This window comes from Podarcis muralis, chromosome 11 (assembly GCF_964188315.1).
Source record: "Podarcis muralis chromosome 11, rPodMur119.hap1.1, whole genome shotgun sequence".
Taxonomy (NCBI): Eukaryota; Metazoa; Chordata; class Lepidosauria; order Squamata; family Lacertidae; genus Podarcis; species Podarcis muralis.
In genome coordinates, this window is record NC_135665.1 from 57,787,843 (window position 1) to 57,815,088 (window position 27,246).

The 27,246-nt window shown below is 45.0% G+C and overlaps 1 protein-coding gene across 1 annotated transcript; it reads right to left on the reverse strand.

Moving 5' to 3' along the window:
* Positions 1 to 144: 144 nt before the first annotated feature.
* LOC114606250 (elongation factor 2-like) lies at positions 145 to 19,809 on the reverse strand. Its single transcript, XM_028748250.2, has 15 exons — positions 19,652 to 19,809; positions 16,254 to 16,468; positions 14,672 to 14,853; positions 13,202 to 13,413; positions 11,929 to 12,110; positions 11,415 to 11,520; positions 10,339 to 10,452; positions 9,915 to 10,053; positions 9,049 to 9,244; positions 8,474 to 8,732; positions 5,631 to 5,738; positions 3,118 to 3,471; positions 2,393 to 2,575; positions 1,232 to 1,364; positions 145 to 509 (listed from the first exon to the last, which is right to left on the reverse strand). The coding sequence occupies exons 1-15, from the start codon at positions 19,652 to 19,654 to the stop codon at positions 316 to 318; spliced, it is 2,580 nt and encodes an 859-aa protein (XP_028604083.2). The 5' UTR covers positions 19,655 to 19,809; the 3' UTR covers positions 145 to 315.
* Between the last annotated feature and the right edge of the window lie 7,437 nt (positions 19,810 to 27,246).

The window sequence follows — 27,246 nt, forward strand, 5'->3', positions numbered from 1 at the left end:
ATTAAAGGCCTTCAAGTGATTTTGGAACAAGAGCTCGTAAGGTCTCTGCAAAATGAATTCTGTTTCAGCATAGGGCTCTTAAAATAGATACCAGTGAGAAGTGGGGAAGCCTGCTTACTGCAGAAACAAGAATTTCACCAGATAAGCGGTTCAACACATACTTTTATTTCTCATTAGGTGAACATGACATAATTGCTAGATGTTTGGAGTTTTTCTGTTCAGTTTCCCACTCCTTTGCTGGCTTGGTGAAGCAATCCAATTCTGTGATGAAGTTGAGTGCTAGAATAGGCACCCCTGACCTGGATGAGGTTGTAGTTACAATTTGTCTAGGAAGTTGTCCAGAGGTGGAATACCTTCCTTCAAGCCTTTGCGTTTGCGTGTTTCAGCCACGACTTGGAAGGGTCGTGAATTAGCATCGTAGGGGTCTCCGGGCAAAATCTGCCAGTGATCAAAGACGCATTGTGGGAAAGCCTGGCCACCGGTATTGGATCTCAAATCAGCAGTGAAACCTATGGAGATGAAAAAAATGAGTAACTTGTAAGGCTTAGAACACCCCTTACAGTATCCTCTGTCAGACCTTTCATTCAAACAGAAGTTCTTACTTAGCCACCTTTAGCAAGTTTATCTGACGCAGCATTAATAATGCTAAATTCATACCAACAGGAAAAGCTTGTTCAATCTAGCTTAAATTTCTTTGCTCTTCTACACCCGCCTTTTCCTCACTGCATTTCTTTAACTCCTAAGAACGGGTTGTCGTTCAGTGGTAAGAGCATCTGTTTAGTATGCAGGAGGCCCTGGGTTCAATCTCTGACACTGCCAAGTAAGGGTTCAGAATCATCACCAGCCTGAAACCCTGGCAAGCCATTGCCAGTCAGTGAATGAAACTGCTGAGCTTGATGGACCAATGGTCTGACTCAGCACAAGTCCGCTTCCTAACTCTAGTATCACTATCCAGAATACAATTTGACTGTTCCATAACTCTATAATGTCCAGCCTCTCATATCTGCTAATTCATTCTGGGTAATTTTCCCTCTTAGGCTTAGGTACTACTCCATTATGGGCAGCTACTTTTCCTGGCAAAGTTGAAAGCAGGAATACTTGAGCCAAGAATGCTAGTTTTTATTTCATTGTATTACAGCTTCCCCCCAAAACTAGTGACTTAACTGGAAGAATGGTATGAACCACCCAGTGGGATTTGATAAAGTCATAAAATCAGTAGTCAATCTCTTACCAAAAGACTCATTAACTGGCAGATATGCTTTGACCACAAACATGGGTGTCCCAGCTACTTGGGACTCTTCAAAAACATGACCACGTTTTCGATTCAGCACACCATAAATGCCTCCAACCACTTGTTCTGGGCACTAGGGAAGAAAGGCAGCTGTTTAGATTTTTCCCATCAGCTCAAAGGAAAGTCCGTGGTATCTCCTTTCATCAACAATTAACTATAAGACACAGGACCTTTTGAATTTCATACGACTAAATTATTTTATTTACAATAAAATGCACTAGAGCAGCACTTAAGGATCTTAATACAAAGACAGCTCCATGTGACATCTTGAATAAAAGCATTTTTGCCCTGGTAGAGTTAATAAATTTTATACATTACTAAACCATTATTCAATTTTATGTTGCAAAAGTCTCACCTGACTAAGTAGCAAATTAGCTGCTTTTATGGTGGCAGACTAGATTTCTCCACTTAAATGGGAAGACAAAAATAAATGATGAAGGCTGCAATCCATACCACGTACAGTCTGAAGTTGGGGTTACTTCCCAGGTACGTAGGGCAAGAATTGCAGCCTTAGTGAGGAATCGGCCAATGCTGCCTAGGTCCAAGATAGTTAATATGAAACATGCTTAAAACTCATGTTCTTTCATAGTACAGTGGTGCCTCGCAAGACGAAATTAATTCGTTCTGCGAGTTTTTTCGTCTTGAGAATTTTTCGTCTTGCGAAGCACAGTGAAGTTGCAACTGCACCTCTTCAAGCGGTTTTAAGAAAAAGGAAACAAACTTGCAAGATGTTTTCATCTTGCGAAGCAAGCCCATAGGGAAATTCGTCTTGCGAAGCAACTCAAAAAACGAAAAACTCTTTCGTCTTGCGAGTTTTTCATCTTCCGAGGCATTCGTCTTGCGAGGTACCACTGTATGTCAAGTGAGGCTCTTCAGCTGCACATCTGTGCACAAGCAGGGCTAGTAGTAAGAACGAAATCTGTTGGGGGTTGAGAGGAATTTCCTAGAAGCCAGCAATACTGCTCTTGTTCTAACAGGAGTGGGATAAAACAAGAGTGGACCTGAGTTCACTGTGACAGTGAAATCCCAAAACTAAGAGGAGGAGTTTTGATTCCTGCTTCAAAGTCTCAGCAGGGGCAACCCACCCGTCCAGTGACATACCTGAATCTCGACAAGATAGATGGGTTCCATCAATCGGGGCTGGGCAGTCAAGGCAGAGGCATACAGAACCCTCCTTGCAGTTGGGATGATTTGCCCACCACCCCGGTGGATGGCATCAGCATGGAGAGTAACATCATGGATGTCAAAGCGAACTCCCCGCATGTTCTCCTCACACAGAACGCCCTGCAAAAGACAACAGTCAAAAGTGGAAAGGAAAAGACTTCTGACTGCAGTACTATTGGCATCCTAATGCTTAAACTTGTTTTAATTCAGCTGGCAAAAGAAAAAAGTTAAGTTGCTACTTGTGTGGGAATAAAGAAAAACATTACGGAGCATTAAAGTGTTGGGAGGTCTTCCTGCCACTAGAGAGGCTTGCAAATAATAATGAAAAAACTTAGCATCAAACACCTTATGCGCAGCAAAGAAAATTAAGATAGTAGGTGGCGTTTCACAGAAACATTTAATGTGTTTTAAGACCGTTTGTATCCAAGTGAAACCATTCATAGTGCAACACGTGGGGAATTACTAAAAGCATATGGAACAGCCCTAAACAGAAACATAACACTGAGGTCTATCAAGCCCAGTACTGGCTGCCTAGGAATCTCTGCTGTGCGACCTCAGATCTTTTTATTTTAAACAACCCATGAGTTATCAGGGATTGAACCTGAGAGCAGTAAAATTTCAAAAATCTTGTGTATCAAGTGCTAATTTTATGGCAGACTTGCCTCTTTCGTTGCCCACTGGAATCCGGCGACCACGCTATCCTTTATTTCATTGAGGTACTGGACCCCTTTGGTGATGTCCACCAGGATGTTGGGGCCTGTTCCGTCGGGACCAAAGCACCAGATCTTCCGTGCTTCAGACACATCCCACTCGTACTTCTCGGCCAGGTACCGAGCCCGTTGCTTCAGCTCTTGGCGGGAGCTGACATCCCCTTTGTCTATATCTTCTGCCAACCCGTCAGGGAAAGGGCGGGCTTTCATATACAACCGGTTGTGCTTGTTGGGGGATTTGGACAAGCACATCTGGGTCGATTCTTCAGAGACTGTCTCCCGATAAGATACTACCGGGTCTGATTTCTGTTATGTTGCAAAAGAGGAGTGTCAAATAAATTCGAGTCCACTTTACAGATTCATTCTATGCTGAGATCAACCTTTACCACCCAGTTTCACATGTTCATTTCAAGCTAGTGATGGAACATGTCCCCCGCTACACATACCAAAACTGGAGCCTCATTATAACATGTGTGTGGGACTCGGGTGGCGCTGTGGGTTAAACCACAGAGCCTAGGACTTGCCGATCAGAAGGTTGGCAGTTCGAATCCCCGCGAATTTATATGACCTGCGTACACTTAATTTTGAAGGGACGCGGGTGGCGCTGTGGGTTAAACCACAGAGCCTAGGACTTGCCAATCAGAAGGTTGGCGGTTCGAATCCCCGCGACAGGGTGAGCTCCCACTGCTCGGTCCCTGCTCCTGCCAACCTAGCAGTTAGAAAGCACGTCAAAGTGCAAGTAGATAAATAGGTACCGCTCCAGCGGGAAGGTAAACAGCGTTTCCATGCGCTGCTCTGGTTCGCCAGAAAGCGGCTTAGTCGTGCTGGCCACATGACCCGGAAGCTGTACGCCAGCTCCCTCGGCCAATAAAGCGAGGTGAGCGCCGCAACCCCAGAGTCGGCCGCAACTGGACCTAATGGTCAGGGGTCCCATTAGCTTTACTATAACATGTGTGGCCCCTAGGTAGGGATACATGGCACACCAGGCCAGATATGGCAGTCAGACATCCTCAGCAGAGGCTACATTGAGTGTTTTACAGATTTCATTGCCAGATTTAGGCTCTATCATGAATTACTAGAATTACTAGTGAGCAATACAGAAGCAGCAACACCATTTGACGAGTAATCTAGAAAAAGCTGGATTGAGATTCCTTGAAATGCTAACACAAATCGCTGTTCCCTGTTACCAAGTGAAATCCAAATGAATAATCCGATTAAGAAATCTAGGTTTGCCTTGGCAGCTCTAGTTCATGCTGTGACCATGTCTCTCACCTCTGCAAGCAAATACGGCACCCTGCACCACTGTGGGAGATGAACCTTTGTCTCCAGAGTCGAGAGGGGCGGGAGCTTGTCTCCAGTGCACTAACCCTCAAATTCCCAGAAAGCAGCACAAGTCTCTTGGCTCTCCAGGTGTCACCTTTGTTCCGTGTGACATCAAGGAATATGACCACCATTCAGCTGTACTTCTGAAGTCGGCCTGGTATTGCAGAGATCCTCATGCTTCTCCAGACAGAGAAGAAGGGTGGTGGCCCTCCCTGATTCTGTTATTTTGCCCGAGCAAAAAGATGTGCTCAGCCATGGTGAGCTGGCAAGTACACTGGTTAGATGCTGGTTAATAAGCATTTCCACAAGCCACACTGAAATGACTGGGAGAAGAAGCACAAGAGCACAGCAGCGATCTAGAAGTCAATAGGCATTTGCATCTCGTGCTCTGGGATTTATATGCAGAACAAGCATGTTCAAAACCTAGGACCTAATGTAGAAATTAACCTTACTGAGAGTCCCAGGCTTATTTCGCATCTTCTCCCCCGGCCCCATCCTCTACCTTTGCCTGCCAGTCTCCTACCAAAAGAGGTCCAACCATTGGAAGCAAAATTAAGTGTAAGGTAAAGGTAAAGGGACCCCTGACCATTAGGTCCAGTCAACTCTGGGGTTGCGGCACTCATCTCGCTTTATTGGCCGAGGGAGCCAGAGTACAGCTCTGGTCATGTGGCCAGCATGACTAAGCCGCTTCTGGCGAACCAGAGCAGCGCACGGAAACGCCGTTTACCTTCCCAATGGAGCGGTACCTATTTATCTACTTGCACTTTGACCTGCTTTCGAACTGCGAGGTTGGCAGGAGCTGGGACCGAGCAGTGGGAGCTCACCCTGTCGCGGGGATTCGAACCGCCAACCTTCCGATTGGCAAGTCCTAGGCTCTGTGGTTTAACCCACAGCGCCACCCGTGTCCCTTCAAAATTAAGTGTACGCAGGTCATAGAAAGAGACTCAATTTTCATTTTTTTCAGGCTACTGAATTGTATTTTATTTATTAACTTTGTATACTGCCCTATACCCACAGGTCTCATTTATTTGGCACAAAACCAAATCCCAATATCTAATTCCTATTTTAAAAAATTCATATTCTCAGTCCATCTGGCATTTACATGTTCTAACCCTGCCCACACAGCATGGGAGTTTGCATACCTTGATGGGAATACAGGCATGGTCCTCTTCCAGATCTTTCAGGCAAATTTCCAGATGCAGCTCACCAGCTCCAGCAACAATGTGCTCTCCAGATTCCTCAATAATGCACTGGTGAACAGGAAAAGTTGGTTATTAGGTTGTTTCAGGAGGAAAACGTTATGAAAACCTAGCAGCATTTCCTTATCATGCTGCAGAACGTGCTACAATTCTGCCAAGCCGTTTTCAAAAGATCAAAGCATTGGGCCTTTCCACAACTGTTATGCAGAAATCATCATGGGGAAAGTTGGGCTTAGGTTGTGATGTGCTTTCTACCCTTGACCTCCAAGCATTGCACCTACCTGTTAAATGCAAGGTACTGCCAGGTAAAATGCAGCACTTCTAACACTTATGCCATGCTCTATAGCCTGTGCAGCAGTAGGTTCAAACAGAGCCACCCCACCACACAGAAGAAGGGGAGACAAATGCTTCCTAATTTTGAAAACACAAGAAAGAGTACTACCCAAGACCAAGGCCTACCTATAATATGCTTGTATTTATTTATTAGAATTGTTATCACATCCCTTCCTGAGAGCATGGAAGGGGGAACATTGTTCCTGATAAAAATGTGTTTTGACAACAAAACATCCTGCAATTTCAAAGATTCCTACAGAGCTCTGGGATTGTACAGAAGTCTTTAAAAGCACAGATCAACAGTGCACTAGCAGTATGGATGTTTGCTGCATTTGAGCTCTGTCTTCTACACAATGGTTATAACCTCTCACTAGTGACCACATTCAGATGTCATAACTAACTACAGTGGTACCTCGGTTTAAGAACAGTCCGGTTTAAGAACGATTCTGTTTACAAACTCTGCAAAACCAGTTACAGATAGGTAGCCGTGTTGGTCTGCCATAGTCAAAACAAAACAAAATTCCTTCCAGTAGCACCTTAAAGACCAACTAAGTTAGTTCTTGGTATGAGCTTTCGTGTGCATGCACACTTCTTCAGATACACTGAAGAAGTGTATCTGAAGAAGTGTGCATGCACACGAAAGCTCATACCAAGAACTAACTTAGTTGGTCTTTAAGGTGCTACTGGAAGGAATTTTTTTGTTCTGCAAAACCAGAAATAGTGTCCCGGTTTGAGAAATTTACTTCGGTCTAAGAATGGGATCCGAACGGTGGAAGGGCACTGGCGGCGGGAGGCCTCATTAGGGAAAGCGCGCCTCAGTTTAAGAACGGTTTCGGTTTAAGAATGAGCTTCCAGAACGGATTAAGTTCGTAAACCAAGGTACCACTGTACAAACTAGCCTGTGGTAAGCCTCAAGCTTGTATGTTTCTCTCCCCATTTCCTTGCGTGTGAGAGATTTGAGTGACATACACCTTTGGTTTGATGTTGTGAACTGTGGTTTGTAAAAACCAGTTTCTTCATATATGGACGAATCAGGAAGGTGCAATTTGTTATGCCCAGAAGCTTCACATTTTCTTGGGTGAGGGAGAAGCTTACAAATCCGAGGTTCACTAAGTTACTGTAATGCGAAGGGATAGGAAACCATTTTTTTCAGGCCAAGGACCACATCTGATCAACCTTTTCTGGTGCCAGAGGCAAAAGTGGGCAAAACACCCAATGGTTAATGTTACCTTTGTACAGTAAGCTAGTTTCTACAAACACACCCACCCCATCCAGGCAGCCAAGAGACATTGCCAGAGCTCAAAAACACATTCCAGCCAGGCAAAAATATTGAAGGAGGGTATGGAATAGGGCTGTTAAGGGGTATGGCCTGAAAAAAGTCCCAAGGGCCAGATAAAAAGGCTACATTTGGCCTCTGGACTCAAAATGCCCGCCCTGGACCATGGTTTTGCATCACCACTGAATACAGGCATTCACTGCCCTCCCCACCCAGCCAGGACCTTTCTTCCTTAGTCACTGCCTGTCCTGTTTATATTCTTCCAGATGCATCTGTAGTAAAAGGGAGCAGCAATTTCCACCATCCTGTCCTTATCACGTGTTAATGAGAAAGGTAAGAACCAATGACGACAGGAAAGGTTTAGTACCAAGTTGTCCCCAAATTTCCCTAACCATTCCAAAACACAGTTTTCTTCTTTAGCTGAAACTCCGCAACAGTTAAAAATTATGGAAACTTTACTCTGATTGAATTCAATCTTCTTCAGCTAAGAGAAGGCAGCTTCCTAAGAGCCAGTAAATCTGAAGAGGAATTTGTTACTCTACAACTGAATCTTCACTTACTCTGGAGCAAGTGAGAGAAGCTTATTTGGGAAAACGTGTTTTATTTCTTCCGTTTACATCCTGCTATTTTGGAGCACCTGGGTTCCCAGGCAATCTCCCATCCAGACACTGACCAGACCCGCTTAGCTTAAGCAGGGATGCTGCAAAATGTCCCTTCAGACCACACCCTGCAAAATTAACCTGGTTAATAAATCCCTCCTGTATTCATTAGTTTTTGACTCTTATGACGTGGTGAGGCTTTCTTCCTGGTTGCAACACTACTACAAGTTCCCCACAGATATCATTTCAACCTTTCACTCTGACAATATCCCCATTCTTGGAAGGTACAGTATTTGTGAACGTGCTAGATCTTATACACTTCCCACCCCACTATTCACAAAGTGGCAGTTATTCAGTCTTCCGATGGAAGAGACTGAAATGAATATTAAGACATAGGCTGACTACAAATGTTAAGGATTACTGGATTACTTTATTTTGAAATTTCTGTCCGAGTTCTGAGCAAGTCTATAGCTGCTTCCCTTGAGTGGCATGCTTGCAAATGCTATTAACGAAAAAACTCTCTTCCAGCAAAGCTCCACTGCAAACCAATAATTCACAAAGTTACAGCTAACACTCACCTGGACCATAGGGTCAGACTTGGCGAGACGCTTTAGACCTTCCACTAGTTTTGGTAGGTCGGCAGGGTTTTTTGCTTCAACTGCAACCCGCACAACTGGGCTAACACTAAATTTCATCACTCTCATGTTGTGGGCATGTTCAAAGGTGGTAATGGTGCCCGTCTTCACCAAAAACTGGTCAACACCAACTAGGCCAACAATGTTGCCACAAGGTACATCCTCAATGGGCTCAACATAACGACCCATCATCAAAATGGTTCTACAAAGACAGAGGATGGGTAACAATCTATTTTATCATCGGAAGTATTTTTTTTTTAAAATTTTAGAAAAAAACCCAACCTTTTTACATAAAAGGTCTTCTCTCTAATTGCCCTTTTAACTGTCTATCATATCTCTCAGTAACTAAAGTTATATTGGGCATGCCATAAAGAAAAAATTCTCAGAAAAAATAAAAATGCTGCTGCCTCTTATCAGGTTCCCCGCCCCCATAAAACAAAAATATACACATATTATAACATTGTGATTTTTTTTTGCATGCATCGACTTCCAAAAGAAATGACGCCATCACAATCTACCTTTGAATGGGCTTCAGGTAGAGATCTTCCTTCTTTCCTGGGGTATAGTTTGGCCCCATGATTCGTACTTTCTGGCCTGTGGAAACAATGCCAGAGAAGACCCGCCCAAAGGCATAGAAACGACCTTTGTCAGACGTGGGGACCATTTTGGAGATGTACATCATCAAAGGGCCCTTTGGATCACAGTTCTTAACACCTGCAGCAAAACAATGCACAGATAGTGACTCACAGGCAGTTTTGAAATCAGGTGAGATATAATGATGGGGGATTTGCCTTCCTTTTTAAAAATGAAACGTAAAAATCAGTTATATGTTGCCGATCAATTGGGCACAGGAAACTAATTGGACAAAAGCAAAGTCTATCCAAATACAGTGGTACCTCGGGTTACTAACTTAATTCGTTTCAGAGGTCCGTTCTTAACCCGAAACCCTTCTTAACCTGAGGCACGCTTTCGCTAATGGGGCCTCCCGCTGCGCGATTTCCGTTCTCATCCTGGGGCAAAGTTCTCAACCCGAGATACTACTTCCGGGTTAGCGGAGTTTGTAACCCGAAGCGTTTGTAACCCGAGGTACCACTGTAGGTGAATGAAATGGGAAGCGTGTTTGGTAGAGGGCTGCTTATATAATAGTTCCAAGGTAGTTCAGCTGAGGACCTTTAGGAGTGTCAGGTCCTGCTACACCATCAGGTCTCACTCCCCATTCTTAAAAGATTTATACAGTGTCATAAACGAGAAGGCCAACATCTGCCAATGAACACAGAGCCTAGTATGAATAATGATGGGGAATTAAAAAAAAAAGATACAGTCAAAAATTTCAAGGGTTTGCAAAGTAGTCATTTTCTGCCTTGGATTGCGAATGTCATCTTACCCATAGCTGCTTCATCATCAGGCGGTCCCTCATACAGAAGTTCACAGCGATATTTCTGCGCCGTAACAGGGGAAGGCAAGTGGATGGTAATCATCTGAAGTAAGGCATCACCGGCAGGAAGCCAGCGACGCATTACAGCCTGGGAAACAGACATTGAACACAGCTCAAGCTACTGTTTCACCCTTTAGTTTCTTTGTTTGGCTAAACTGGAAGAGCGATGTTCCTCTTCAGAAATGCGATGTCACTCTTCCAGCGCCCATCTCATAAGAATATATAAAGTTGGCCATGCCCCAGTGCCCCAGGCCGTTTCCTGTCGTGCTACCCCAGACTGAACTGGCAACTTTCTGTCTGCAAAGCAGGTGCTGCTTAGCACAGCTGTGCCAAAAGGGACACCGAGACATAGACACACACGGTATCAAAGTACCTTGAGCAGTGGCTTCCCCTCCTTTTCTCGGTCTTCAGCATCCAGCTTGATGTCCAGTTTCTCTATCAGTTTGGACGCTTCTTCCTTCTTAAAGTTCATAATGGCATCGAAGACCTACACAGCGAAAGTATGTTAGAGATTTTGTTTGCCCCGTCGATCTAGCATGCCATCAATCAGCTGCCGAGAACAGAGTGTTGAATGAAAGTCAAGCCAAATGAGGATTTCCTCTACGCCACTTTAAGAGACAGGTCTTGTCACATAGTTTAATTAATTCAGGTGCTCTTAATCTGTGACCTGTAATCATTTGGGGGGGGGGGGGGCGGAATGAGTGGATTCGCTCCACCCCCTTGTCATTCTCTTTGCCTACCAAAAGTTGGAAGGTAACTGCATCAAGCAAGGAGTCTCCTGTACCTTGGAAAATCAGGGTTCAGGAGTCACTATGGCTACAGGAGGCCTCTTCTTCTAACAGTTGCCCTCCAATTCGTACAGGGGGAAGAATGCTAATGAGGAGGAGCCTGCACAACCATCCTCACAGCATCACTACAGCTTGAAGAGGGCTTATGTGCCTGGTTTACTGAATGCGCAGTACTTCCATAGGCTAAACATGATTTCCACCCAAGGCTGCAGAAGAGCAGCTTCCATATCTTATAGCTTGCTACCGATACTCAAGGGCACTTTGCATTCTGCAGATCCTGCTAGGTTCATGATTCTGGAAGCTTAACGTTTTGTCAATGGACGAGTCAATAAGCTGGTCCCCTGACAGTATGCTTTAAGGCACATTCATGTCATCGGTTAAACACTCTATAACTTAACTGATGTGTGTTGCACAGGTGGGGGGAGGGGAATCAGCCTGCTTAGTTAGCTGCTGCAAATACATTTACTCCAGGGATGTTTTATCAAGACTAGGGAAGCCTGTCTGCTGGCAGTAAGTGGCCTGAGGTTTCTCATGGATCCTTCACTCTATTCTTCAGCACCCAGAAGAATAGCTTATTCTTGGGAGTACTCCTAACAGATTGAGGGAGGGAATAATTCTCACGTTTAGGTGATAATACTATTTTTGCCGAACAGAGTTTCACCTTAAAAATAGGATCCAGGATGAGTTGGCAGAAAGTCCGCGGCAATTTCTTTCCATCGGGGTTGGTTGCCGATTTACTGAATTTTCCATTTGCCGGGTCAAAATACCTAAATTAAAAAGCAAGGCTTATTTTTTTACATACAGTGAAAAGGTTGAGGAACTGAAAAAGAAACAGAAGGTATCTTATTTGGACTTCTCAATTCATCAAGCAAAGCGCCAGTGATCCCGCCATATCCTACTGCCTGTGTTTCTTCTTGATTTACAAAGCAGAGAGATCAAATATACACTTACAGTTGTCACAGCCATGTTGACATTATTTCTAGTTTATTCAGTACCTAACCACTTTTTAATTATCGTAGGTATTTAGTATCTTGATTTCGTAAGCGGAACAACCAAAACCCATAGGTGAGTGCATTATATACGCAAGTACACACCACAGAACGATTGATTCTGGTCAAACTGACTTATCTGGGTGACACCAACTGCTATGCATAAATATATATTCCCTTACTCACTTGTCTCCCCATAGCTTTTTCATCATGTCTTCTACCTTCTTGGCTCTTTCTGCTGCTGGCAGCTGTGCTTTTTCCCCTTTGGCAGCAAATTTGGCTACATACATCTCGGCAAACTGTTTCAGAGTAAAAGCCCAACCATGCAGGCCAGAGCCAAAGCCAACAGTACCAATGACTGGATCAATCTACAAACAGAAGGAGGGAGGGGCTGTTTTTAATCACAGGAACACATCAAGAATGCAACCCTAAACATACCCACATTCCACTGAAATCTAGGCGGCTTGTATCAAAATGAGCATCATCTGGGGCCAAACCATTTTGGCTAGTATGTACTTCTTGAGCAGCCACCAAAAAGTGCTTCAATAAATTAAAGAAACAGTGTTCTGTACCCCACTTATATATTGCCTTTCTCAACATGCCTCCTTCATGAGAGGTCTGGAGGGTGGCAACCCAAGAATGGGCCTGCAGTTTTGCCTCGACTACTGATCTGTAGAACACAAGAGGCAGGTTGGACTGAACCCTGATCTTGTCCAGAAAAGCAATCTGTGGCATCCATATCACAGCTTAATCATCACCTATGCTTTAAAACAGGTGCCCTCCAGACGCTGTCGGACTTCAATACCCATTAGCCCCAGCCAGATGGCCAACGGTCAGAAATGATGAGATTTGGAGTCCAATGACATCCATAGGGCCAAAGGTTAGTCACCTCTGCTTAAAAGGGACTCAAGTCAGTTGCAGGGTGTTGATGTGGCTTCTCCACTGAGACAAAAAAAAAAAAAATGCCAACATTGTTATTTTTCATGGCTTTGCCTGCACAAATAACTGCTCAAACAAGCACTCTGTAGTAGAAGAGACATTCAAAGTTGCTTTATTCTGAGTCAAAGTACCAGCCTATCTAGCTCAGTAGTGCCTCCTTGACTAGCAGTAGCTCTCCAAGGTCTCAGCAGAGGAATGCCTTTCTGAGCCCTGATACCAGAGATCTGTTTTTTTCCTCCCAAATTGGAGATGCCAAGGCCCGATTCTGGGGCCTCTGGTGAACGAAGTGAGTGTGCTCTGAAAGTGAGCTATGGTTTCTCCCCAAGGAATAGTATAACCTTGCAAGAGCTGCTCTGAGAAACTGCAGCAGCAAATTCCACAAGCAGGATGCTCTCACGTGAACAGTTTTTGCACAGGTAGGCAAGAAAAATAACTTCTGCGCTAGCTTGGCGTAGCAGGATTTGACCCTTCCGAAAATAGTTTTCAGATCCACTCCAATGTCAACGTAAGTTCTCTTTACCATAATATTACCCATGGGTCCAGTTTCACCCTCTCCATAAGTGGATATTATAACATTGACGTTTTCTACGATACGCTGGAAGGTCTGGTAAAGTTCTTCCGGCTCTAACTGCAGCTCCAGCAAAGCACGATCCATCTTATTCATCATCAGCACTGGCTTGATACGCTCAGCAATCGCTTGGCGGAGCACTGTCTCAGTCTGCACACAAACCCCTAGGCGAGAAAGTGGACAGGCAGTGTTTGCTTAGCCTGCTTCCAGAGAAAACCTGTTGCAACAGAACTGACTGTAGAAAAGTCACCCAGGTCTGCCCTGAAAATTTCAACTCAGTGAAGAGAAGGATCAACAAGATGGCTTGCTGCCTAACAACCTGAAGCTATGGGTAACCATTGGTTTTACTTGTTTTCATTTAAAAGGTTTAGCTACCACCTTAGTGAACTGATTTTGTGCCAGTTTACAAAAACAAGACTGTTAAATACTGCTAGAGCATCACCCTTGCATCCCATAGCATTCAGGCTATTGCAGACTGCTGAAATTCCATACACTGTGTAGGTTTTGTAAGTCACACAGATTATTCTGAAGCCTTGACCACAGGAAATTTTGTTGAGCTTCCTGAGCTGCAGGGAAGTCACCAGACACATTTTGAAGGTCATTTTCACAATGGTAAGGGCTAAGCATTTCCTTATTTAAAAGGGTGTGTGTCAAATTCTCAAGGCTAAAAGCCTCAACTATAATAAGGTCTCAGCACACTCTATATAAATTATTAGAAGAGGTTTGCTAGCATTATAGTCCACTTCTTTTCCAAGAACTGAGGATGACATTTTAGTGCCCCACAACACCCCATGATGTACTTTAGATTGATAGTCATTCAGTTACCCAGTGAGTTTCACTACTAAGGAGCAGATAGATACTGGGCTTGTCACATCCATATTGAATCTCCACGCTGTACTGTGTGCACAATGCAGGAACTATGCTTTCAGCTTCCTTTTATATTAACCTGTGGGCTTAACAGACGGCACAAGAAACATCAGCCACATGTCACATAAGCACATATTCCAATTTCTAGAATACTTTTGGCTGGTTCATATTTAAAAGTGCTGCGCAGACATAAACAGGGATCCGCAAATTTTGACCAGCCTTCTTAGCCAACCAAATATCTCTGGTTGCTAGGACACTCCTCCCCCCCAAGGAGCAGGATCTTGCCCGTGACTTCATGCTATGCCTTTGAAACCTTGTGCTATGCAAGAGACAATGTCCTGTTCCACTCACTTGGTAGAAAGGCTGGGATTGTCACCCTCGGGGCCCCTTCCAACTGTGCAATTTCATGATTCTATAAGAGCAGAACTACAAAATACTAAAAACACAATCACTTGTTCTCAAAGGATTCTTATCCCCTGCTATCTCTTACTGGCTGCCTCACAAACAACAGATTTCTCACAAGCAATTACAGTTCCCCAGTTTTAGCACACTTACCTGAAACACAGTCAACAACTACAAGAGCACCATCAGTGACACGAAGTGCTGCTGTGACTTCAGAGGAGAAATCCACATGCCCAGGGGAGTCGATTAAATTAATGAGAAAGCCAGAGCCATCTTTGGATTGTTTGATGAAGGCTAAATCATTTTCTGAGAGCTCGTAGTAGAGAGAAATGGCCCTACAAAAGAGATGGAGGGTTTCCCCAAAATATATTTACATTTATGCATAATTTCAATAAACACCACAGCTGGGGCTTGAGGCACTTTGAACTTGAGGCATTGAGGCTTGAGGTATGTCCCAAGAAGGGGGAACTTGGAGGCAGTTGTACAGATGGTGTTGGATTCCAACGTGCATCAACCACAAACAAGTGTGGCTAATGGCCCGGGTTGATGGAACTGGAAGTCCAGTTTTAAGAACTATGTTGAATTCCTCATCCTGCCCTACATGCATTAAGACTAGCTAAGGAGGCACTGCATAGGGTCCCTGCATTTGTGGAAGTGCAGGTAGCAGAGACTAGATCTGTCTCTGTGATGGTAGCATCCCTTCATTGGATTCCTTCATTTGGAGAGCTGCATCTGGTCAACTCTCTTGAGAGTTTTCAGAGGGCAATGAAGATTTCCCTTTTTAGTAAAGCATTCAGTTTCCTGGCACAGCCAACGGGATATTGATTTTATGTTTTTAACGCCTTTGTTTTCAGCTGTTTATGAATGAGATTTAAAAACTCGTTTCATTGTTAATTTTGCAAAAAATATTAAGGCTGCCGCAAGAACAACATCCTGGAGATGTGGGATATAAATATTAATTAGGGCCAAATTAAACCAAGTACAATAGGACCTTGTGTTACGGACAGGATCCGTTCTGGAGGCCCATCCGTAACACGGAACTGATGCAAGCCGAAGTGCTGCGTCTGCACACATGCACAAAGCACGATTCAGCGCTTCTGCACATGCGGCGAAACCCAGAAGTAACCCGTTCCGGTACTTCCAGAATGCCGTAGGACGCAACACGAAAACACGTAACCTGAAGCGGACGCAACTTGAGGTGACTGTATACTGAAATTGCTGAGTTGAAGCGGGGGGTACATTGGATAGCATATAGATTCAAGGTCAATACAATGAGCCTGAAACTGTAGCCTTCATTTTTCCTATACATTACATACATGTAATTCAGTGCCAAAATCATTATGATTTGTATCAGTAACTCTGGCCCCTTATGTTTATGGTGTGTGTGTGTGTGTGTGTGTGTATGTGTATGTGAATACTAAGGATCACACTCCACACATCTTCTGCCACAATAAACCTGACAATCTTTAAGCTGCCACAAGACTCCTCATGGTATTTGTTTTAACAGGAAGGCAAGGAATCCAACCCTTCTGTAGTTTCTTGATTTTTTTGTTTTTAATAAGAGCAATAATAAGAAAAACCCAGCAACCGTCATTTCAATGTGCACAATTAAATCAGTTAAGAGGAAAACCACTGAACTAGACCCAGTTTAAGCCCATTATCTTCAAACACACAATTTGCAAATGGCTTGTGTTTTACTGCCAAAGCCATTATGCCCAATGTGAGCAATACTCACGTAGACTTGATTGTGATGCATCTTTCCTGCTCATCTTTCCGTGTGTCAGTAAATCGTGTTTCACCAGCTCTGGCTGAAGCTATGATACCTGCTTTACACACCAATGAATCTGTAAGGGTGGACTTGCCATGGTCAACATGAGCAATCACAGACATGTTCCTGATGTTGGACTTTTTGTCCATGATCGCACGGATCTGGTCTATTGTGAAATTCACCTGGGCGGGAAAAGGAAAGAAAGAAAACAAAACTAAGCCTTTCCCCCTACAAAGACAGAAAACACATGCCACCAAATTAACAGCGAAGGACAAAGGGGAGGTTTAAGAGCCTTGACTTGTCCTCTACACTGAGCAGAGCTACTAGGATCAGAGGGCAGCCACGGAGGACCAAAAAAGGTGCCCAAGTGACTTTGCTCTTTTCTCTATTATGAGCATGGTAGGGCAGGCAACAACCTGTATGTATGGTAGTGAGTCGCAGGGGTTGGAACAGCAGCCTGGGGTTTTTCCCCACACACAAAGACCTACATTGAAGTCCAGCTTTGCTGCACAGGACACACTTTTCCTTTCTCATTTTTTCCCCCTAAATCCACCCACCCTTCTTTCTGTTCTGATGCTTCTGGGAAATGTTTGGGGCCTGTTGAGTCCTAGGGGTAGTATACCTCCCACAAAACTGGAAAACAGAATTGCAAGATGTTACAAAGGATAAAACGAGCCTGTGCCCTGACAGTGGTCTTCACCATGGTTGGTTGAGCACCGTACAATTAGTTAGAAGCAAGAAGGAAGGATGAAGCAGTATGGGGACTTTGAGGTACAACCTTTGGACAGTGCCCCCTTGCCCAGTTTGCTGACTTGGCTAGTAGCAGTCCCTTTGAGGACTGGCAAGCTTGCCCATACCAAATGGCTTGTCAGAATCAGGTGTGCCAAATCAGCATATTTGGCTTTTTTAAAAAACACACCAACCATATGGGAATGTCTCATAATAAAGTCCTGCTAGGAAGCTGTTTTACTAGAAAGGAGGAAAATCCTTGGTTATGGCCTCCCAATAAAGATTCTGAAATGGTAGTCTTCCTATTAATGGCAGCTAGGATGAGAATTTGCCCCAACTGGAAAAAACCTAAACCACCTTTTAAGGTGTGGAAAATGGGCCATATGGTCAAATGATGAACTTAAGAGGAAGAGAAGGCAGATAGAAAGATACTAAGTTTGTAGAAAATTGGAGTTGGTTTGTTTTTATTGGAATAACAAAACACAAAATTTGATCAATTGGGGATAAATGACATATACGACAAAAAAACTTATCATTTGGATATGTGATTAGTGTTACTGTTGTATTTAGCATACAGTTGTTTATTGTTTCTATTATTCAATGCACATTCAATACACATTCTAAAAAGAAACCAAAAATCCTCTGTCTGGAAGAACCCTAACAAATGACCAAGGAATAAATACAACTAAAGTTCATTTGAAGGGTAAACCTTTCCAGACAAAACACCTGGCAAGTCTTGGTGTTGTTTACTGGCTGCAATCCTAAGGACACGTACCTGGAAGGAAGTCCCATTGAACTCACTGGGATTTCCTTAAAGATACACACAGGATCAGGCTGCATAAGCATAATCCAGAAATGTCTCTCGGTCAGGTCACCTCAGCCATGACAACTATGTGCCTCAAGGGAGCAACTTTCTCTCAGACACATCTCCCTTCCCTATCAGAGATCAGGCTGGCTTACCTTAAATGATTGTTGTACGTGTGCTTTGAAGCCCTTTAATGCATTATACCAGGAATACCCAAGGTGGTGCTCTCCAGATCGAGTGGACTACAACTCCCATCACTCCAAGTCAGAATGGTCAGTAGCCCAGGTTGATGGGAGTTATAGCACAAAATGTTTTCTATTCTTTTCTAGAGGGCACCACACTGGCTACTCCTGCCCTATACAACGAAGGAGTGCCAACAATATACTGGTAGCTGCAGTCCTACAGTCTCCCCACCAATGATGAAAGCTGAATCGCGGTTCTGTTTCCTTAAATATGCTTGCTACATTCTGCTGCTATTTTAAGCCACAGAGGTGGGGGGGGGGGTAGGATGAAAGGGAAGCAAGCCAAATAAATAAATAAAAGCACCCCTCAAAACCCATTCTTGCAGTGCCTGCTGCAGTATGTGGGTGCCCACCTAGAAGACACAGCTGATCTTCCCAGGGCACCTTACGGAATGAACACAAAACAGCAGTGATGAAAGGCATTTGTTTCTAAAAACACAGTCTTTTCCTTTCATTATCTCAGATTCTGCCACTCCTTAAACTACCTCGCGTGCCGTTTCACTGCATTCTGGGGCACCAGACAGAAAAAACCCTACCGCAATGAATATGCAGCACAGTTCTCTATCACACACACAGGGAAGAAGTGTGTGTATACAAACACACACTCACACTGAACAATGGAGACAGGGAGAAAAACATTTCCAAGGAGAAAGCACAGGGCACCCAGATCTCCAAACATACCCACTTCTCCTTTCCTGTGGCTGTCAAAATAATAATAAAGACCAGGGCATGAAAATGTAAATAAACCTCCTTTCCTGCTGCTGTCAAAAAATGACCCAATCAAAATAAGGTAAATAAACCACCTTTCATTATATGGGCAAATATAAATAAGCAGGCAAGAGGCGGGAGACCCTTCAACCTCTTCCCATTATAAAAGAAAACCTTTATTATTGGTATTATTGTTATATACAAGAACGTGAGAGCGAAGGAAGATCCTCTTTAGAGGGCATAATAGGACAGTTACACAATAGACCTCAGGCTGTCAGCAAGGGGTGTGTGTGACTATTATTATTATTATTATTATTATTATTATTATTATTAGTTTTGGGATTCTGCATAAATTCCACCTCTGAGCCAGGGCTCTTGCAAACATGGATCATCTCAACCAGCTTTTAGGGCATCTCCGTCTTTATACATGCACCCCCCCCCCACCTCCAGAAAAAAAAAATAACCCATGGGTAAGCTCCTAAATTCGCATTATGGGCTATAAAGGAGTGGGGGGGGGGAGGCGAGAGAAGCCACCCCAATAAAGCTTCGGCTCGGCTTGCGAAATATAAGGAGGTCCTACGTGGCCCCTTTTCTGCCCCACGCCTAACCCAGCGCCCCCTTTCTCCCCACCGGCATCAACCCAGCAGGTGCGCCCTGGGTTTGCTTGAGGGGGGCTAGAGAATGGCGTCACCCCCCCTCCCCTCGCAGCTGCCCTTAAAAGAAAATGGTCGCCGCCGGTGTGGTGGGGACGGGGGGGGGCGGTGGGAAGAAGGGCCCGTGGCGGGGACGGAGGGCGCCCGCGTCGCGAAACGGAGCCTGGGGGACGTCCCCGGGCCTCCCCGCTCGGGGTATCGAGCCTTCCCTTCCCGGGAACCGCTCACCATTTCGGCGGATGGCTCCGGATAGTCCCGCTCCCTCCTCCCCCGTCCAAGAATCGCCGCCTCAGCCGAAGACGGTGGTGGGCTGGGGGGGGGGGGGTGAGAAAAGCACAGACTCCTAGAACGGACCCTCCGAGCGGGGCGGCCTTCTTGCCTGCGAAGCGGCGTCTATGACCCGCAGCCTCTCGCGCTCGGTTCTGTGAGGGAGGGGCACCCGGCGTTGCCATGGCGCCGGAGCAGCGCAGTCCTCCAGGGCCTTGTTTTCTTCCCTCGCAAAGCCCACCACCCTTTCCCCCGTGGGCATCTTTGCTTAGACCTCAGCCCTAACTTGTCAATGCACGCTCCCCCGCATTGTTGTGCACGTGAAAGCAGGTGCACACCCTGGCGTGCGTTGAAGCATGTGATGTTAGGGACATAGGAAGCTCCCTGTTAGTGACTGTTCATGGCATCCTAGAATTGTAAATTTTAAGGGACCCTGAGGGTCATCTAGTCCAACCCCCTGCCATGCTGGAATCTTTTGCCCACAAGGGGTCTCAAACCCATGACCTTGAGATTAAGAGTCTTGCGCTCTGCTGGCTGAGCTACTCCAGCAGAACCACAGGACCTAGCTGTCAACTTTTCCCTTTTCTTGCGAGGAATCCTATTCGGAATAAGGGAATTTCCCTTAAAAAAAGGTAAACGTTGACAGCTATGCCATAGAATTGTAAGCGTTTGGAAGGGATCCTGAGGATCGTCTAGATCAACCCCTTGCAATGCAGGAATCTCAACTAGATCATGCACACAGATGGCTATCCAACCTTTGCTTAAAAAATTTCAAGGAAAGGGAGTCCACAACCTCCCAAGGGAGACCGTTCAACTGTCAAACAGCTGTCACTGTCAGAAAGCTTTCCCCTGTTTTTTGGTCCAAATCTCCTTTCTTGTAACTTGAAGCCATTGGTTCGAATCCTACCCTCCGGAGCAGGAGAAAACAAGCTTGCTCCCTCTTCCATGGGACACTGCTTTAGGTATTTGAAGACGGTTATCGTATCTCCTCGTTTCCAGGCTAAACATAACCCAGTGCTTTTTTTCTGGGGGTAATCAAGTGTACGCTGTACCAGCACCGTTTTTTCTAGAAGAAAAGTCCTGAACATACCCTCTACTGTTCCTTGTAAGGCCCGGTTTCCAGACCTTTAAACACCTTAGTCACCACCCGCTCTGCACGGGTTCCAGCTTGTCAATACCCTTCTTACATTGTGGTGCCCAGAACTGGACACAGGACTCCAGGTAGGGTCTTACCAAGGCAGAACAGAGTGGTACCATGACTTCCCTTGAATGGACGCTATACTTCTGTTGTCAGGCAAAAGCATTCCTCTTAGGCTAATTAAACAATCTATGGTCTTTAAACTTTGGGAAAGGTTATTGTTTTTTGTTACGGTTGCATGCCACCCCAACCTCTTCCTTGGTGCAAGATTTCAGCAATTCCAAGCAGTCATTCAGGGTTTGTGTTTCCATTGGAATGAGGCACAGCGGAGACTTGGGTGTCTTTATGATATATAGTTTATTTACACATATCTACAACCTGAGCCTTTGATGGAGGGGTTCACAGCACTAACACCCTAAGAGGGTCTTGCTTCACCCATAGCCCCAACCTTGGCTTCAAACAGAGATCAGGCATTCGCTCTCCCCCTCACAGGCTCCAGCCTGCTGCTTCTCCAACTTCTAGCTTTCACACACACAGCTCAGGTCTGGCCTAATTTCAACTGGTGGGTGGGACTCAGAAGGTACTATGTGATTGTCAGGAATTATTATCATGATTTCATGTAGGACTTGCTTCCTAAAACACACCTCCAAGTGATTTCACAATGCAGTGAAAACATACATGAAACAATTCCATAGATAAAAACAAACTCGGATCCCACACGGGTAGAAGCAGGGATGAAAATACCCACTTAAAAGGCTTGTTGAAAGAGAAGAGTCTTGAACCAGTGGCAAAAAGACTGTAGAGACTTGCAAAACACTATGCAAAACTGGGGCACTTGATGGCCCCTAGTCATGGGAGGTTTTTGAGATAAGTGTCTGACCCAAGGGCTGGATCCAGTTCCCCATCTCTGCTGTAGTTGTTGGACATCTGTGGAGAGCATAAAGAGACTCAGGCTGCATTTACACCATAGATTTAAAGCACCCACCCACCCAAGAATTCTGGAAACTAGTTTGTGTTCACATCTTCAGAGACATCAACTAGCCATGATCAGCAGCTGGAAGGCAAGGCATGCTTGCTGGACATGGATGTTTGATTCTTCTTTCCCAGTGACAATTGGGTGCATAATACTTCCCCCCACCCCAGTGGCAATAACAAAGATGTTGCAGGAATTTATGTATAGTTTTTGGGGGGTTACCCCTCCAGCGGATATCATACACATGCAGCCCACTACCAAAACCAGCACAATCACTTTTGTGATTTGTCCCCACAAAACACTTCATCACAGTTTCTTCCTATCTATTCAAAGGGTCTCTGCTGCACGACACCAAATGTAAGAATTCACTGATAAATGTATCTATGTACTGGCTCACAGAGAAAACTTCAGAAATTCATATAGACATGTGAGCTCAGCTACTCAGCAGCCCCTCTGCCTGAGTGATAATTCCTGGCATCCTGATACCTGAGTGCCAGACAGGTAGCCATTCCAGAAATAACAAACCCAGATGAAGACAAAAGGGTGTGATTGAGTTGACTGGGAAACAGGGAAATTAAATATCTCTTTTGTTACATTTGATGGGTGTTTTGTGGAGGGCAAGGAGAACCATGGGGCAGGGTCCAGGATGCTCAGATTACTCCCACCAGACCTCTCCTTTCATGATGTAACCATGATGTATTAGCGATGTAGGTTTTTTTGGGGGGGGTGTAACATGGGGATTAGCAGCTAATAAAAGTTTGGGGGCTCTTTTGTTCACGCTTCCATCTTGTTCCACCTTGTGGCAGGTGGGAGTCCTGTTGCGACAGTCTTCAATAAAGACCAAGCCTACTGGCTGCTGTTTTGCTCTGGTATTCCTGGCGGGTGTCCTTGTTTTTTGTCCAAGGGAGCCCTCAGATTTCTCCATTAACAAAGAGGACTAGCTTACCCAGGGGCTTCAGGAACACTGCAGCAATTTTAAAAATCCCATGCATTCATTCTCCATGCGCTGCTTATGGACCGCAGAGACAAATTCAGAGACAACCTTGCTTTGCGCTCAACTCTTGAAGCATTTTCAAAGACGGCTGCGAAACCAGCAGAGGGTGCACGAGGCACACCAGTCCTTTGATCTACTTTGATCTTGGAGAGTTTGTTTGCCGTATTTACATCACTGTCAACAAACCTGATAACTAAAGATGCAGTTGCCAGTCTAGCAGTGGATAAGTTCTGCAATGCCTATGCAAAAGCTAAGTGAGTTTTCCAGCCCTGCTGTTAGAGATACAACCCCAGTTGCTAACTCTGGACCCATATCTATTCCTGAAGTATTATGGGGGGCACCCCCACCCTCACAAATACGTCATTTCTGTGGTTTTTATTTTACAGTAATGCTATATTTTTGGCCACCTCATGAGAAGAGAAGACTCCCTGGAAAAGACCTTGATTTTGGGAAAGATGGAGGGCACAAGGAGAAGGGGGCGACAGAGGACAAGATGGTTGGATATTGTTTTCGAGGTTACCAGCATGAGTTTGACCAAACTGCGGGAAGTAGTGGAGGACAGAGGTGCCTGGCGTGCTCTGGTCCATGGGGTCACGAAGAGTCAGACACGACTAAACGACTAAACAACAACAACAACAAATATTTTTGGCAGACGTTGATGGCAATCATGCAAAGCTGAGAGGCTTTTAATTTTTATTCTACTGGATCTGACTTTTATTCAGACTCCGTGGAAAAGCAAATGATCTATGTGTGTTTTCTATCTGCTGGGGAGCATGGCAACATGTTGCTGGACAGTGGGGAGAGAAATAACAATAGGGAGTGATGCCCACAATTCTTCCCCCAAATTCTAAAAGGGCCCACAAGTCCCATTAAGTTTGGCAACCCCTTTCACTAACAGAAAACTGGATTCTGTGAGTGCCAGACCTTGGCAAAAATGACACCATCCATGCACAAGTCAGAGGCATGCTCAGGGGAAACCCAAAGGTTTGCTGGTGTACAATTGTGGAGTTTTTTGTTTGTTTGTTACAGAGGGCTTTATGCGAGGCTCACTAGGCACAACATGTTGATTGTTGGGGTGTGTGGAATGGAGTATCCAGGAAGGGAGCATGGCTGGCTGGCTGGCACCCAAATCAGGAATACAGTGGTACCTTGGTTTAACCACCAGCTTAGTTTATGAACAACTTGGATTAAGAACGCTGCAAACTCGGAAGTAGGTGTTTTGGTTTGTGAACCTTGCCTTGGAATAAGAACATGTTCCGCTTCCTGTTGAGTGTGTTCCATTTGTTAACTGAGTCCCCCGCTGCTATGGGGAAGCATGCCTTTGTTTAAGAACACTTTGGTTTAAGAACGGACTTCTGGAACGGATTAAGTTCGTAAACCAAGGTACCACTGTACTCCAAAAGGCAACATTTTGTTGCAGGTTCCAGTCTTCACCATCATTTGCTATTGGGAAGCACTGCTGCCTCCCACAAACTATGGATTTGTCCAATCCTCTTTTAAAGTTGGTGGCATCCTAGCTTTTCTTGCAGAAAATTGGTAGCTCGGACTTAAGCAAAACATTATTTAACCTCGATCTGCCATAGAATCATAGAGCTGGAAAGGACCCAAGGGTCATCTAGTCCAACCCCTGGAAATGCAAGAATCTCCACTAAAGCATCCGTGACAGGTGGCCACCCACCCTCTGCTTAATGACACAACTCAGATCCCCCCCCCCCCGTAGATAACAAACAAAAAAGAGAGCTTCGACTGGTGCCTTCTCCCCAGCCTCTCCATGGTTCGCTTGCATACTGAATCAGCACAAGTGTTCCTTTATTCCCGATCACAGCAGCCCTGTTCTAACATATTTTTTAATTAACATTCCGTGCAGGAATGCACTTTATTTCTTGTAAACAACTATACATCAAGAAGACCCAGAGTGACTAGCACTGGCCGTAGCTTTTCAGTTGCTGCTCAGGCAGCTGGCAGCTGTTCGTCTCCTCCTTCTGTTGGCCTTGTAGGAACACATGCTTCCAGACAGGGAAATGATGCACTGGATAACATGGCTGCATTTGTTCATCAACCATCAGACGTGCCTTTGGCCCCTTCTCCACCATACGTTTAAAGCACTATGATCCCAATTTAAATGTTCGAAATCATTACAGGACTGCCTCTCCTGGTATGCCCCGCAGAGCACCTTAAGGTCCATGAATAACCATAGTTTAGAGGTCCCAGGCCCTAAGGAAGCCAGACTATCCTCCACCAGGGCCAGGGCCTTCTCAGTGATGGCTCCGACCTGGTGGGATGCTCTGTCCCATGAGACCAGGGCCCTTCAGGATTTAACCTCCTTCCGCTGGGCCTGTAAGACAGAGCTATTCCACCTGGCCTTTAATTTGAATTCAGCCTATCTTTTATTTCCCTTCTCTTCCCTCCCCTTTTATGATACCAGGGCCCTTCAGGATTTAACCTCCTTCCGCTGGGCCTGTAAGACAGAGCTATTCCACCTGGCCTTTAATTTGAATTCAGCCTATCTTTTATTTCCCTTCTCTTCCCTCCCCTTTTATGATGATTACCCTCTCTGAGACCCCACAGCTAATTCTCCCCTGGCCTCCTCGCTGGCCCAAGTAGGACTATTTCAGCCAGCTAGCCCTGGTGACTATCTAATGCTTATTAGATGGATTTTCCCCAAACTGATTTCTCAACTTTGAATTTTATAGTTATTCATGTTTTTATACTGTTTTTTTTTATGCTGCTTTTACAATTAAGTGTTTTAAATTTGTTGTTAGCCTCCCTGAGCCCGGTTTTCTGAACCAGGAAGGGCGGGGTGTAAATAAAAAATTATTATTATTTACTATTAATAGGGCGTTCCAGAGTGTAGATGCTGCCATGATGAAATATCCATTCAGTGCAAGGGCAGAACAGATGTTATGTGGCTCTAGTAATAGTGCCAGTGCTGCAGATCTAAGCAAAACAGAATGACAGAGACCCTAAGCTGCGAACAAGTCTATCATGCTAAGATAGGGTTGGCACATCAGGAGAAGCCCAGACCCTAAGATTTTAGGGCCCAACTCAGAGACCTAGGGGTGACCCCTGGTGATATCATAGAATCACAGAATTGCAGAGTTGGAAGCGACCCCAACCCCCTGTAATGCAGGAATCTAAAGCATCCATGACAGATGGCCATCTAACCTCTGCTTAAAAATCTCCAAGGAAGAAGAGTCCATCATCTCCCAAGGGAGACCGTTCCACTGTTGAACAGCTCTTGCAGTCAGAAAGTTCTTCCTGACGTTGAGTCGGAATCTCCTTTCTTGTAACTTGAAGCCATTGGTTCAGGTCCTAGCCTCTGAAGCAGGAGAAAACAAGCTTGCTCCATTTTCCAGAAATTTGAAGATGGCCACCATATCTCCTGAATTCATCATGCAAAAGGCTGGGCTGGATGAATCCCAAGCCGGAATTAAGATTGCCGGAGGAAACATCAACAACCTCAGATATGCAGATGACACAACCTTAATGGCAGAAAATGAGGAGGAATTAAAGAACCTTTTAATGAGGGTGAAAGAGGAGAGCGCAAAATATGGTCTGAAACTCAACATCAAAAAAATGAAGATCATGGCCACTGGCCCCATCACCTCCTGGCAAATAGAAGGGGAAGAAATGGAGGCAGTGAGAGATTTTACTTTCTTGGGCTCCATGATCACTGCAGATGGTGACAGCAGTCACAAAATTAAAAGACACCTGCTTCCTGGGAGAAAAGCAATGACAAACCTATACAGCATCTTAAAAAGCAGAGACATCACTTTGCCGACAAAGGTCCGTATTGTTAAAGCTATGGTTTTCCCAGTAGTGATGTATGGAAGTGAGAGCTGGACCATAAAGAAGGCTAATCGCCGAAGAATTGATGCTTTTGAATTATGGTGCTGGAGGAGACACTTGAGAGTCCCATGGACTGCAAGAAGATCAAACCTCTCCATTCTGAAAGAAATCAGCCCTGAGTGCTCACTGGAAGGACAGATCCTGATGCTGAGGCTCAAATACTTTGGCCACCTCATTAGAAGAGAAGACTCCCTAGAAAAGACCCTGCTGTTGGGAAAGATTGAGGGCACAAGGAGAAGGGGATGACAGAGGACGAGATGGTTGGACAGTGTTCTCAAAGCTACCAGCATGAGTTTGACCAAGCTGCAGGAGGCAGTGGAAGACAGGAGGGCCTGGCGTGCTCTGGTCCATGGAGTCACGAAGAGTCGGACATGACTAAACAACAACAATCATCTCTCCTCTCAGTCTCCATTTCTCCATGCTAAACACACCCAGCTCCCTCAACTGTTCCTCATAAGGCTTGGTTTCCAGACCTCTGATCATCTTAGTCGCCCTCCTCTGTACCTGTTGCAGTTTCTAAATATCCTTCTTAAATTGTGGTGCCCAGAATTGGACGCAGTATTCCAGGTGTGGTCTGATCAAGGTAGAACAGAGTGGTACCA